This window comes from Mytilus galloprovincialis, chromosome 2 (genome assembly GCF_965363235.1).
Source record: "Mytilus galloprovincialis chromosome 2, xbMytGall1.hap1.1, whole genome shotgun sequence".
NCBI classification, from domain to species: Eukaryota; Metazoa; Mollusca; class Bivalvia; order Mytilida; family Mytilidae; genus Mytilus; species Mytilus galloprovincialis.
The window spans coordinates 48121384-48137926 of record NC_134839.1 but is presented as its reverse complement, the minus strand read 5'-3'; the positions used below and the strand labels follow the sequence as shown (position 1 = coordinate 48137926).

The window sequence follows — 16543 nt, the reverse complement described above, 5'->3', positions numbered from 1 at the left end:
GTGACGTAATACGGTATATATGGGGTCAGTAAATTCCATATAAGGGTGAGAGCGAAGGTATATATGGGGTCAGTAAATTCCATATTGGGCGAGTTCGCTCTCACCCCATATGGATTTTACTGAACCCATATATACCGTATTAGGTCACTAGCACACTATGTAGCTAATAATATTATTAATGAGAATGAAACTGAAAGATATTTAATGTGAATAAAATCATTTACATTATTTTATTATATTTAATTCAAATACTAATTCCTTTATGCAATAGAGATGTTCAACCCATATAGTTACCTACATTTTGACTAGTACATGCAAAATAATGGTACTTTGAGTACACTTTAATCTTAAGTTTAAACTGGTTGTAAATTGATAAGCCACTAATCAATTTATGCTTTTACAACACTTAAAATCTGTTACAAATTATTCAACCTTTGCCAACGAAAAGGATGCCATTTTTTCCATACAATTTTATCCATAAATTTCAAAATATTGGCATATGTTGAATGAACCATAGATGTAGTACACATGATATTACATCTATGAATGAACCTATGATGGGATGGCTGCTGTTAGCCTGACTTCGTGTGTACATTACATAGGGCTAAACATGGGGTAAACTATACAGACTGAGTCAAAGAAACATGATGGATGTCAAAAAAATAATTTTTCAGAAAAAAATTACCTTTTATTATTTTCTATATAAGTGTTGCATTTTGTCAGTTACAATGAGAATGTTAGAAGGTTGGAAAAGGGAAAAAGATAAAAACTCCATGTTACGCATTTTCTTCTAAGGGCTATCTACTTCTATTTTTTAAATTTCAAATGGCTCAAAACTACCAACTGTCCATTTCGATTCACCTTTAACGTGTAACTGTATAAAATAGCTGTCGTGTCTGTATTCAGAACAACCACAAATTGTTTATTCATTTAAATTTAATTAATTATATAATTATATGCTTGAGTGAAAACATCAACAAAAACTAAATTTTAATGACAAAACTTCATTATCATTCAAGTCTAAATATGTACATAACGTTTTCATAATTAATTACCTTAATTATATTTCTTTTCACATTATGATACAAGATGAGAACTAGTTTTATTTATATTTTGGTAAGTACTTCAAACTGTAAAGACGTTGATTTTTTAAGATGAAGTTTTTTTTCTTTAACGCATATAGTAAAACAGCCTTTATTTGGAACTATTTTTGGTGAAAGAGCTATACATGTGAGTATGCATTTTATACAAGTCGTGGTGTTTTTTCTCTTTCACGTCATCAATTGCGGTTTAATGCAGTCACGAGTAATGTAATTGGCGTTTAAGAAACATGTAAGGTTATTGTTCGTCAAAAAATTAAAAGACCCTTGTACTTGTATATAAAAGTCTTACATGTAAACACAAATAACACAAATTTTCAGTTTCTACGGCTATTGTTACAATACGTGTTTTTTTTTTTTTTTTTTTTATCATCAGCATCTGCAACAATCTACGATTTTTTGCCAACCATTTCTTTCAACCCTTAACTAACCCATGCCTGCCAACTGTCTCTATTTGCGTGGGATTTCCCCAATGAAAACTCCCAAATGGAGATTTTGTAAGAGCAATTTTGTCTACTTTTTTAAACAGTTAATTTTACAATTGTTTTAGGCAGTTAAAAGTATGAAGAGGCCCAAAAAAAAAACTACATCACCATACATTTGAAGCCCCCTCTTGACGTTTTTGTAACCATATCTTCGAGCCTAAAATTATATACTTGTACATTACTTCATGCATGTTTTTGTGTTGATAGATTTTCAGATGGGTCCGGCTGATGGACGCCTACGGGTGCGGGAGTTTCTCGCTGCATTGAAGACACATTGGTGGCCTTCGGCTGTTGTCTGCTCTATATGGTCGGGTTGTTGTCACCTTGACACATTCCCCATTTCCTTTCTCAATTTTATTACCGAGTTTATATGTATTTTATTCCAAGGGTTCAATCTTCAAGTACGGTTGACTTTAGAAGGTTTTGACAGATTGTTTCCACATCACTTTGTTTTTTTTTCTCCATGTTTAGTTTTCACAACTTTTAGCTCTAAACGTTTTAGGGCACTATCTTTCAAAAGCCACGTGTTGCTCAAATTTGATTCTTTCTACATGTTCTTCCACCGCCAAATTGGTGGTTAAATAGTGGCATGATTTATTAAAAACGGACATAATGATGACATAAGTTTATGTGTTTTCTATTTATAATATCAATTAAGTTCCTACAAGTGTTTGACTAGTCATACACTATTTTAGGATCTTTAGCTTCATATTAAAATCTGTTATTAATTTTTTGTTTACTAAATAAGAATAAATCATCACTTCTATTTGAAATATGCAAAGGTATGTTTTTCATGAAACACAATTCGTCTGCCACGCTTAATACAAACCAGTTTTTTCTTTTGTAAAACATGATTATGATATGTATTCTTTCATCATGACAACCCCCTCCCCTTCCTCGGCAAAACTCAGTTCGTCAATTTATGTTCTGCTATCTCTATATTGAATTTTTGTCATTTTGAAATAAATAAATTCTTAGAGCCTTTTCTTTATCTTTACAAAAAAAAAACAAAAACGCTTATTCTGTAAAATTTTCATGAAAATGATAATTTTTATGAAATTATATGATTTCCTTATTCTGTACATCGTTCATTTCTGTAATCAGTATTGCATTCTATTATTCTGAACAGTTTCTATATATTTGCATTTCATTATGCCCTATTGTTTATCCGTTTTTGGTTATTTCTCTCTATCCATTAATTTTTCTCTATTCTGTAAACCCAAACTATAGTGAGACCCTCATATATATATATATATACGCTCAAAATAATGGGTCTCCTCGGAAACTGGTAAATGCCAATTTGGAACTAAGAAATGTCAACTTTGAATTGAAAATGACATCTATTAGTATCAATCTGATGAGTTAAACCTTTTTCGACTGATTTTTGTATAGTTCGTTCTTATGTTGTACTCTTACATCACTGTCCCAGGTTAGGGGGAGGGTTTGGATCCCGCTTACATTCTTAATCCCGTCACATTCTGTATGTATGTGCCTGTCCCAAGTAATTCGGTGGTTATTGTATATTGATGCATGTGTTTAATATTTGTTTTTCGTTCCTTTTTTTGTATATAAATTAAGCCGATAGTTTTCTCGTTTGATTTTTTTTTACATTTATCATAGATAACTATGCGGTATAACAATTATTCATTGTTGAAGGCCGTACGGTGACATATAGTTGTTAATTTCTGTGTCATTTGGTCTCTTGTGGATAGTTGTCTCATAAGCAATTATACCACATCTTCTTTTTTAAATCAAGTTAGAAATTTCGAACTTCAGCTGAAAGTTTTAAGAGCAGAATGTTTCGGCGTAAACAATCTGTTGATTACTTATTTGCACCCCACCTGATACGCTAGAACCTGGACTTCCATGACTGTTTACTAAGTCAATGCTATGTCATTTGGTCTTTTGTAGAGAGTTGTCTCATTGGGAATCATATCACATCATCTATTTATCGGTATTGTTACACAATCTTTTAGACTCATTGCCCTGATCTCCATGGATCTCTGGGTAAAACCACTTACACATCATTTTCTAAGGTCGCGTCTATGTTTTTTCTAATAGTAATAATAGTATGTTTATCGTTTCTTTAATTACAGGAAGTTTTGTCAAATGAGAAATACATGTAAATTGTTGTCAAAGCATGACATCTATGTTAAGCATGTATATGTTTAAACATTTGACACACATTCACCTTTACATGGAGTAATAAAAACGGATGTTTATTTGTCATGAAAAACACGCGTGACACTATTTAGGTACCTTTCCCAGATCTCTTGGGTTCACCGTGTTTTTTGGTTGGGTATTTTTTCAATATTTAACCACTGTTCTGTCTTTGTCCCTTTTTTCGGGATAACATATCATGTATGTGACAGACAACAATCGCGAGTCATTCCAAAATAATATATTCATTTCCCAATGAAATACAAAATTTACGACAGCACTTGCTTCATACAAAATGTGATAGGGTCACTGCCCCAAATCCAATTACAAAAGGCTCTAAATTCTTATATATTTTCAAACATGTGTGTTTTTCTTGGATTGATATTTTTTTGTTTTCGAGTTTGGAATCTTCTAACATTGTTGATTTTTTGGCCATTTGCAATGGTTTTGGTTTTCTATTTAAAACTCTTTGCAACTTTAGCTGAAAGTGTATAGATATAAACTATTCGGATCAATGTACAAAGTTTATGAGACTCTTTCCTGTAGACACCAACACCTTGTGAGAGGGTCTTGTGAATTATTACACAGTTTTCATGCCCACCTTTTGTCAAATGAACTTTCAATCACAATCATACTGCTATTTCTTATATTCTATTTGTTTCTGTTACAAATACGTGACTTGGCGTTAAATACATATTTTTTTAGATCACGACTTAACATACTTACCGTATGTGTAATGTTCGTAGATATCGAGAAGTTGTTCATATATACTGACCAAAAAATGCCTCAAGAGTTTGGCCTAATGTTTTGACTGACCACACAGTAACTGCGAAGATGCCAACATATTTCACTTTCATGATCCACGAGGGTCTCATTTCTGTATTTTTAACTTTTCTTGGCCCTTGTTTTCAATTATTTATTTTTCCACCGTTATTCACTATTCTTTATACTTAAAAATCCCTCTAGTCTTTATTTGTTTTGCATTTGATTCTGTATTTTATTTCCATTATACTCTATTACATAAAACCCATTCATACCCTCATACTATAGGAAATACTACATCATGTATTTAAACTATTTCCCTTCCTTCTAACTTATTCATATTATGTATTCATTAAGTAGCGATCTGATTTGTTTCTAGATATGATAATTTCTATTGTACATAATCATCTAATTATAAAGTTTCCGTCAACAATTAAAATTAAACGGTAATGATATACAATGTTGGCCTCCATAAAAAGTAAAAATCTAAAACTAGAAAATGTTATGTATGTAAGACTTAAAAGTAAAATACCCTTTTAGGGATTTTATAACCCTAAGTTTATTGATTTTATATGAGATAATATCTCTTTTGTTGCATGTTTTGTGTTTTAAGTCTTTTTGATGTAGAATTTCTATGTCTATACCAGAATTGCACAACAATCTTGTCGCCGCGACCATATCTCCCTGACGACTGCTAGTTATTTCATTAAATCTAAAGTAATTTTCTTTTACGGTTACATTCTCAAACAGTTGTTATGCCTACGTGCAGTTTCCCGAGGAAAAAAAGAGGTTATTCTAGTTGATAATATTTATAATAAATAGTGTTACCCTTTAATTTTTTCCCTAAAGACAACATTCAAAATTGAAATATTTGTATTCCAGATAATTGTAATTTCAAGAGCAACATCCCAGTGGCATAGACCATATCAACAATCGTGGCCTACACATCCTCCTCAAACTGGACTACACCAACAACAGTGGAATAACCCATCGCCATATTGGAATAATCAACACCAACAATGGAACCCACACACAGGTTCATTTCATCATGTTGCTCCTGTTAAAACAACAGCTATAGTTCCAACAACAGAACCACCAGATAACCCACCACCAGCAAAAGTTGTGGTTGTCCAAGCACCACTTCCTTCTAATCAATGGCAAAACCCCGGATGGTTCTCTCCTACAAACCAATTCCAAAATGGATGGGGACAATCACAAGGTCATAATATGCACCAGCCGACAACGGGAATAAATAGACCAGTACAGATACGGCAACAACCCATGACACATACACTACCCAACCGTATGAATAATCAACAACTTCCCCAGTGGGGACACCGCCATCAACAGCAATCACAGTGGCAACCGCCTAGATCGCGCCAAAATCCCACATGGGATACATCAAATCATCAAAATTGGTACCAAAATACTAATCTACCGGCATGGCAACCAACTACACAACAAACACCTGTTCATCGTCGTCCATCATGGCCGCAACAAGTACAACGAAATAGAAATAATCAAAATAATCAACATCCCCAATTTAGCTGGCAACCTAATAATCACCAAAGACTTACAGCGGTCCAAAGAGTCCAATCACAGCAACATAGACAACAACCGCCGCAACAAAGACAACCACCACCACAACAAAGACAACCCCCACCACAACAAAGACAACCCCCTCCCCAAAGTCAACATGTGCAACCACAAAGATCACACATGAGTGTTGACCAAAATCATCACCAGAGATTACCAGATACACCAACATATCATGAAACTAATGGTGTACATCAGAATGAACCACCTCATGGAAATCATCAACGCTATAGTCCCAATGAATATATAAGTACTACGACACAAACGCCTTACGTAGAACAAAATGCTTTACAGTCCCCTGAGCACCCATTAGCAAAAACAACAACAACAACTCATCCTGATATTCCAGCAGAAAGAGATTATTACGTTCAATCACAGCTAGGACCACCCGAGACGCAGACGAGTGACCCAAGCATTAGAGTACATAAACATCTTACTAATGATGCCTTAAATCATCCACCAGTATGGCCAGTGGATCCGTATGAACACCAAACAACAACTGCAACCTATCATCCAAATGATGCCCATCATCCGGGTCACGATCCGAGATATGACCCTTCTTCAAAACAAAAACCACAGACGGAACCTTATAGAGAACACCACAACTACCAGCCTCATTTACCATATAACCATGAACCTTCTCAAAAACACACCAATACTGTGACTTCTTCACCTGTCCATCCACCACATGATATAAGACAACCGCCGCCTGCGCAGTCACCGCAAGATACAGGATCACAGTTGCCTACTAGCAGACAAGACTCCAAATCACCAGTATTTCATTACCGTACAAACAGAATTGAATCAACGCAACCTCCCCACCAACAAGATGACATTGGACCACCATTATCTGCTTATCCGCCGAATGACTTAGGATCACAACCGACTCATCATCAACATGACACGAGAGCACCATTGCCTGCTCATCCACCACATGACATAAGACCACATCCGGCTCATCAGCAACATGACATTAGACCACCATTACCTACCCATCCGCTACATGACGTAGGATCACAACCGACTCATCATCAACATGACATGAGACCACAATCGCCTACTCATCCACCACATGACGTAGGACCACAACCGGCTCATCAGCAACATGAAACGAGACCACCAATATCTACTCATCCGCCACATGACGTAGGACCACAACATACGCATCAGCAACATAGCAGGGGACCACAATCGCCTACTTATCCGCCACATGATTTAAGATCACAACCGATGCATCATCAACATGGCATGGGACCACCAATGTCTCCTCATCCATCAAATGACGATGGATTGCAACCGACCCATCAACAACATGTCATAGGACCGCCACTGCCTACTCATCCACCCCATGGCGTAGGATCACATCCAACCCATCAACAACATACAATGAGACCACCATTTCAAACTCATCCTCCACATGTTGTAGGATCAAAACCGACGCATCAGCAACACGACATGAGACCACCTATGCCTGCTCATCCACCTCAGCACGTCGGACCACAACCGACGCAACAGCATCATATCTTGGGACCACCATCACCTATGCATCCACCTCATGACACAGCATCGCATTTTTCTCATAAACCATATGAAACAGGACCACCGTTACAACCTCATTCACCACATTACATAGCACAACCATTACCTCCGCATCAATCACATGAACTAGGTGCGCCGTTACCTACGCAAACACCACAGGACACACAATCATTATTTGGACTTCCTCCAAGTCCATTGAAACACGTCAAAACAGATGTGATCGTTACCCCATCAGAGGTGAGTAATATTAGATTTTAGCGCATATAGTATGGTACAACAATTGTGTTAAAGTATGTAGATTTACTCCGGTAATAATTAGATATATTACATAATAATCATGCAATTACTTAATAAATACGGGAAAACAGAGTTTAAAGAGACAATTTTCCTGAGTCATGTATCAGGAGTTTTTGTATTTCTATACTTTCACTATCAGAGGCTATGTTGATATCAGAAGTGATGATAATTCTAAAAAACATTGCGTGTTTTAAACTCAATTTGAAAGTGTGTGCGTATTTTTGTTGTAATTCTAAATCTTTTTATAGTGGAGTTTTTGAAAATGAATAAATGGATTTTTTTTTATGAAAAATATTAGGATAAGATGTTGATTAAAAAACATATTTAAAAAAAATACCAAATTCCAAGGTAAATAAAACAGAAATCCATAAAACTAGCTAGCAAGGCCAAATGTTCCACTATATTAACCCAACCTACGAAACATTATATGAAAACAACTGTCATATCCATGACATGATGCAGGTATTTCTCGAGGAAAATGGTGGGTTAATCTGGTTGAATAACATTCCATATATATGATATTTTCTTATAGTCTCCTTACACAAGGATTCAGATAGAACATGGGACACGTCCCAAAACAATACTACCAGACAGAAGACACCAATATTAATATACCACAATCTACCATTTGAATCTTGTCTTGTTCTGTCAACGAAATTTGGAAAATAAGTTGCGGAACGTTGCATCTATTTGTCATATATGAATATTCAGATATTCATAAAATATCCTTGCTGTATTTCAATTTAGTACATGTATAAAGCTTCTCTTCCTAGCCAAAAACAACAAATCACATCCGATAAACGCCATTAATGACTGACCCGTGTCAAAAGAGAGTCATATCTCTTGCACGCAAAAGACACCCTTGTAGGTTTCGAAAAGGAGTAGGCTAATGCTGCTACAAGGTAGCACTCTCACCCGCAAAGTGGAAAGGGATTAATATCAGTTGCAATAACTTGTTTCCCAATCCACTAAACATATATACATGTTTAAACTAAAAGCCATCACAGAAACGTCACCTCTTTGTTATTGTTATTTGTATTACACTTTTATATTTCAGTTGAAGTATGGAGTAACACATCCCGATGGTTCTATCACAGAAGAAATGTATACCCTTGTGGCTTCTCGTGTTCAGCGTATAGTGTCATATACTACAGATTTTCTCCATATAATGACTTCTTACATATTGTTTGATAGAAACAGGGTAATATTTGCTTACTTATATCATTTTTCAAGTCTTAAAAGAATGTGACTGTCTCTTTTAAAATAACTATGAAAATGTCAAATCTTGAAAAAAAACTATAGGTTATTTGTAGTATGCTTAGCCAGTTTTGAATGTGTGTTTAGTAAAGATAGAATTTATTTATTCAATGTATTCCAAATATTTTGCTTGATTATAGCATTTTCGATTTTTGAACTGAATTGTTGTAATGAATGTAAAAAAGGCTACAGCAGTATACCGATGTTCAAAAGTCATAAATCGATTGAGAGAAAACAAATCCGGGTTACAAACTGAAACCGAGGCAAACACATCAACTATAAGAAAAAAAACCACGAAACATCAGAACACTGAAGTGCAACAAAAAACAAACGACAATAAAACATACATAGAAACGAACTATTACATAACAACTGCCATATTCCCGAATTGGTGCAGGACATTTTAAGAACAGAAATGGTGGGTTAAACCTGATTTTGTGGCTAGCCAAACCTCCGCGCTTTATGGCAATATTAAATATACCGCTAAAATGACAACATTACATGATGGGAATACAGTACAAACAAATCCAAAAACACCCAAGAAAGAGCCATGCGTAAATAAATAATATAATAGTACATTTCGACCTGTTAACCACAGAAAAACAACGAATAACTAAAGATAATAGTTATATTGTAATAGGTTACATTAGCTCCCAAATAATTGTATCTTTTCAAGGAAATAAGATTTTGTCTTGCCAGCGAATTACGTCACAAAACAAGAGGCTGTCACAACGACAGCAAACCGGATTTATTAATATTTATTTGTGTCCTGGCAATATCACAAGAACCATTACTGATGAATGGTGAAAGTGAAAATCGTCAATATCAAATTTGACCTCCATTTTGTCATCAGTATCAACATCTTAAAATTTGAAAAGCTTAGATTGAATGGTTCATGAGTAAATGCAACAACGTGAATTGAAACGCCATTTCACAATCTTTCAAGAACCATAACTCCTGAACGGTAAAAGTCAAAATCGTCATTATTGAACTAATTTGCCATCAGTAACAACATATAAAAATTTCAAAAGCTTTAGTTGAATGGTTCATGAGAAAATGCACGGACACGACTGGAAACACCATTTTTCAATCATTCAAGAACCATAACTCCTGAACGGTAAAAGTCAAAATCGTCATTATTGAACTTGACCTCTATTATGTCATCAGTAACAACATATTAAAATTTGGGAAGCTTTGATAAAACAGTTCATGCATAAATGCACGGACACGACTGGAAACACCATTTTTCAATCTTTCAAGAACCATAACTCCTGAACGGTAAAAGTCAAAATCGTCATTATTGAACTTGACCTCCATTTTGTCATCAGTAACAACATATTAAAATTTGGGAAGCTTCGGTGGAACAGTTCATGCGTAAATGCACGGACACGACTGGAAACTCCATTTTTCAATCTTTCAAGAACCATAACTCCTGAACGGTAAAAGTCAAAATCGCCATTATTGAACTTGGCCTCCATTTTGTCATCAGTAACAACATATTAAAATTTGGGAAGCTTAGGTAGAACAGTTCATGCGTAAATGCACGGACACGACTGGAAACTCCATTTTTTAATCTTTCAAGATCCATAACTCCTGAACGGTAAAAGTCAAAATCGCCATTATTGAACTTGACCTTCATTTAGTTGTCAGTAACAACATATATTAAAATTTTAAAAGCTTTGGTTGAACGGTTCATGAGTTAATGCACGGACAACATTTGATTGCCGCCCGCCCGCCGTACATCCCCAAATCAATAACCGACATTTTTGTCACAAAAATCCGGTTAATGAAGTAGAGATGCAGATCTTATGAGAGCCTTGGTGGTACATGTCCGTTTGTTAGGCTTTATCTGATCTTAGAAATTTTTCACCAAAAACCAGCGAAGAAAACATTATTATCTGATTACTTCAAAGATAAAACTACACTTGTCATATCCATAATCCTATACCTATACATAACCGATTGCATCCAAGTTTTTAACCAAAAAAATGGTAAAGACACTAGACATCTGACACCTTAAGCATTTCATATTTCAGAGGACATTTGGGATGCGGTCAAAACGTATTCGGGATATCTGTTATGCTGGTATGCTTGATCAAGATTTGGTGGATTCTTATAAAGTGGTAGTCAATAAAACACAGCAAGTTGTCGTAAGTTTATGAAAAAAACACCGTAATTAGTTTTGATAAAAAGCAGGTATTTAACAGTATGTATCATCTTGTGGTGTAAATTAAGGCAACAATAGAGTACCGAATCTCATACACATACAAGGAAGACTTCGGTCAGTGTTCAAAAAGAAAGCTGATGGTATTGCGCGAAGGCCATCAGCAGTGGGACAGGATATTAATCCTCCACAGCTATGCATGCATCAACAGCCATTCGAATCCATGCTCAGTCATTATATTACACTCTGAAATATGACACAATTAATAAAATTTAGATTAAACTTTCTGATATCTGTAATCTTAATTTAAGTCTGCGAAAACGTGTAGCTTATGAGTTGAGACATATACATATTGTATCGATCAACTAATTCGTGATTGCCACTGCGCAAACATAAGTAGCGTCATGTTTTTGCCATTTGTTTTGTTTAAATGGAAAACAACTATCATATTCCTGACTTGGTACAGGCAGTTGCAAAAAATGGTGGATTCATGTTTTATAACTAGTTAAACCTCTCACTTATATGCCAACCGCATACATTTTTTTTTTATATTGACAACATTGTTAACCAAAACAAACAGACTTAATAGGTAAAAATGTCAAAAATAGGGGTATAGCAGTCAACATTGTGTTTTAATCTTAAACATCAACAAATATAATAACCAAAATAATTGGCATATTGACATGCTATAGACAAAGCAAAAATGAAAATATACAACAACTTAAAAACAGGGAAGTTTCCTGAAAAATAATCGATGAACCTTATAAAACCAATTATTATTATTATTTTACAGTATCCACATATAGAAGGAGTATCTAAGGTATTTTTCTACAAAGAGGAGGAACAGATTTTATTCAGTGACGTGTTACGGGAAGCGGGTCATTACGTGGCTGGTTCATGTGGCCGTGATCCCTTTATATTTAGAGTGTCAAGAATAAAAAATCCTGGTAAGTAATGCTCATACTTAGTCCATGCAAATTATATTAAAAAGTTCACGGTGTCGAAGATCTAATGAATAATACGTCATGTTTTTAAATGTGTTTCTCCCTTAACACGAGTTCGAAATTATAAGAAATATTTAAGTATATAAAGCCCAACAATTTGAAAGATGGGAACCTTGGTTATTTTGGAAAATTATGGCACTTTACAGATTTTAAGAACATAATTTAAACTGAAAACTTTAAAACAAAAGATCAATGTCAAATTTCGAATTATGGAATTATTAAACACATTGACCTTGGGGCTTGTGATACCCCTGGTGACTTGTAGTCCAACGACTGAAACGTTGATTCAATAGCACTGTTACAACACAAAAGTGTGTGATAGTCAAACATAATGATTATGTGATTTCAATACATTATTTCCTGACACCTCCTTAATTATGACTAAACATAATTTTCTCACATTTCAGTAGGTGATGTGATGAAAAAGGAGAGACATGTAGTATTGAAAAAAAATCATTATAAATATTAAACACACTATGCATGAATAGGATGTTTGATTAGTTGACCGATGTTGAAATCTGAAAAATCCAATAAAAAGATACAAATCAATGTAAAATAAAACTAAAACTGAGGGAATTTATATGACCTCTTTAACGCGCGAGATCGGTAGCCCCGATAGTTTCAGCGCCTCCTGTTGTACAACACACACCATCCGACTGATTTTGATTGAGCTTCCAGTGCTTAAATTGAATATATCAGTTGTTTAAGGAGGTAGACCTAGGTTAAGGGAAATTACTCTTAAAATCATCAGTACGTTTGTGTCAACCATTTCTTCAGAATATATTCTAAGCTTCTAGGTTACATAGATTATTTTCAATCTGTTTCAGGTAAATGCTTAAAAAAACATTGATGAAACTTGACTTTAACAAACACATAACTGATTTAAAGAGTTATCTCCCTGAACCAAGGTCTACCACCTTAGGTAGTTCTGCATTTTACTTCAGGGTCTCAACAAGCTAAAGTAAAATGTAGCTTAAAAAGGAACTGAACAACTAATTTTCGGTTGAATAATAACCCAATTATAAATTACCTGTGTTATTAGAGCATATGCAGACTGAAGATCGCATGGTTTTCAGTCAGTCTGTTATACAATAGCATAATACCAAATCTAATTTCACAGCTTTCAATATCAAAGTGTTGTAATACCAATACTAAACCACTGACTTGCAATTATAAAAACTTAAAATCAATGACTGAGGTTTAATATAAACAAAGAGTTCATTACCAATGAGTCAACTATCCACCAGAGAGCAAGATAGATACCAGAGGCGCATTTAAACTCGTATGTCAAAAACAAACTGACAACGCTATATGACAAAGAAGAAAAATATTCAAATACAAACACAACCAAACGACGAGGATATAAAAAACTACAATGCACTTCACGAGTCTTCAACATAGGCAAAATCAATACCTTTGTTCAATTGGTTTGATTGATGATTGAGTGGTTCGTTGGGGACGTGTTGCCAAGCAAAACACGTGCACTATTTAGCATCATGAACATGCACGAAATAATTTCAACTAGCCATTAAGGTCAGTTAATAAATCGTGATCTTGCTTTCTGAATTTTACTACTATCCAAACTAAAAGCAATGAATGCCTATCCAACTACATGTATCTTGAAATATATTTATTTTTATTTGTATGTACTAGTACATACAATGAAGATTGGATGGGTAAAATATCAAAAATGTCAAGCAATATTTCTTTTCAGATATACATGTAGGGAATAAACTGATACCAGGTTCAGCATGTCCATTTGGACCACCATATCATCAAGATTACTACAGTATTGCTCGCTGTATTAATGCAACATGTCCAATGAGTTATAGCTGTAATACACATTATGACGTGTGCTGTCCTGACAGTAAGTTGTACATTTCAACGAACAAATAACACAATTGTATGCCCCATTGAAGAACATTTTGTTTTTCGGTCTTTGCGCTCGTTTGTTTGTCCGTTTGTCCTTTCGTTCATCCATCTGTCCCGATTCAGGTTAACGTTTTTGGTCAAGGTAGTTTTGGATGAAAATGAAGTCCAATATACTTGAAACTTAGTACAGGTGTTCCCTATGATATAATCTTTTTAATTTTAATGCCAAATTAAGAGTTTTGACCCCAATTTTCAGGGTATAGCTGAGCATAGAAAACGATAGTGCGAGTGGGACATCCGTGTAACATAAACACATTATTTTTGCTACTCGATCAAAAATGTAAAATTGTAAAATATTTATACTTTTCATTTTTTATTGCATATTAATTTGATATGATATTACTTGGGCTAAAACAAATAATTGAAAAGTAAGTTTTGTTGTATCGTTTTATCACACAAATTAATGATTACACACACATCAAAAACACATTCAAAGGAACAGCGGTTTGATTATTGTTCTTTGTCTCTAAGTAGTGAGAGATGGTCAACAATATGGAGCCAAAACTATTATTCTAATGCTATTTTCATATGGCTCCTAGCAACCGTTCGAGTGGTATTTTTTTCTAGAATCGATCACGCTAAATCTACAAAAGACTATATCGCACATATGCATGTATCAGCACAACAAACCACAAAGAAATACTACAAAATTAAATGCCAATAACTTCCTATTGTATAATAAATTAAATTGAGAATGGAAATGGGGAATGTGTCAAATGGACAACAACCCGACCCAAGAAAAGACAACAGCCGAAGTCCACCAATGGGTCTTCAGTTTGAAAGTTGTAGTTGCGCGTTTTGTCTGACTGCTGTACACGAGGTTCTGAATAGCGAATGAGGGAACAATACTACAGAAAAAGAAGCCAAAAACAAATAGAGAATTATTGGTTGTAAAAATATAAACACTTGAGAATAATTGTTTTTTTTAAATATAAAGAATAGAGAATAATGGGCAAAAATATAAAGAATTGAACATGATAGGCAAACATATGAAAATTAAGAAAAGTGAGCAAAACAATAAAAAAAAAAAAAAAAAAGCCCAAAAGAATATAGAACTCACACCCTCGTACATATCGAACAAACACAAAATCGTTATATTTGTTTTGATTATAGAGCATACATGTACCATAGAAAGACTAACACTTAGGAGATAACTGTATTGTATTTTAAGCTCCGACGGCATCAATTGGGGATTTGATGGTCGCAAATTAAGTTTACTGGCGACGCGTTAATTAGAATTGATGCCGTCGGAGCTTAAAATACAATATTGTTATCTCCATTCTAATGAAACTGACAGAAAACAACGTTAAAACATGTATTTAAAATCTGTTATATGCCGTCTGCCCTTGCGCGTACGTCCCATAGCATCAATTGTAAGAAAGTGACGTTATCCAATCAAAATGAACGTTACAAACGTTGTTGCATTAGAATATGTGGTGTACATCATATATTTTCGGAACATATTACAATACCAAGAACAATATTAGTTTATTTAAGTTCCAATGTCATAACTTATATTTTTTTATCCAAAGCTGACTAATCAATTTAAATCTATCTTTCAATAATTTCATTAAATTATAAAACAAATATATAAATTTTCTTTATCATTTTAGTGCCAGTGTCAACAAATTGCTATTCGTTTTCTATTGGCCAAATTTGTGTGAAGTACATGCCAGGCAGAAGGATAATAGTAGACTAAAGGATACCAGCAATATTCATACAATAAATTGAATGAATTGAAATAATAGCAAAAGTTAAGACATATCTTGGTTTGTGGTATTACACGATCTTTAAGGGACTACTTTGACACTTTTGTGATGAGCTTAACATAATCTTGTGTTAAATTATTTCTTAATAATTTGTTTAGTATTCGTATATGTATTATGGACAATATGTTTACTTGTAAAATTAGGTTTTTGTTGGAATAAAATATAAAAAAAAGTATTTATCTATTAATAATAAACACACCCCAAGGTAAATTTAAAAAAGAAGGCGGAAGTTCATATCACTGTAAAATGAACTGAGGACTTTTCAATCAACTGTCATGCCCCTGCTAGCTTAAACTCCCACTTGTATCTTAATTGGTTATAAACATGCTCGGTCCGTTTTATACAAATATCGCACAAAATCAGGAGAAAGCAGCACTAATTTGGTCCATGTATGACTTTTAATTGCATGTCGGAAATATGAGGACAGTTTTTTAAAATACGTTATTTTACTTTGATTTTTGACAAAATCCTGTACTAT

At 34.2% G+C, this 16543-nt stretch overlaps 1 protein-coding gene across 1 annotated transcript; it reads left to right on the top strand.

Annotated features, from left to right (window-relative positions):
- The first annotated feature begins 3580 nt into the window (after positions 1-3580).
- Positions 3581-16344, top strand: LOC143062046 (uncharacterized). Its single transcript, XM_076233895.1, has 7 exons — positions 3581-3592; positions 5390-7879; positions 8997-9140; positions 11233-11346; positions 12154-12307; positions 14079-14231; positions 15910-16344. Exons 1-7 carry the CDS (start codon positions 3581-3583, stop codon positions 15993-15995), a joined length of 3153 nt encoding a protein of 1050 aa, XP_076090010.1. The 3' UTR covers positions 15996-16344.
- The last annotated feature ends 199 nt before the right edge of the window (positions 16345-16543 follow it).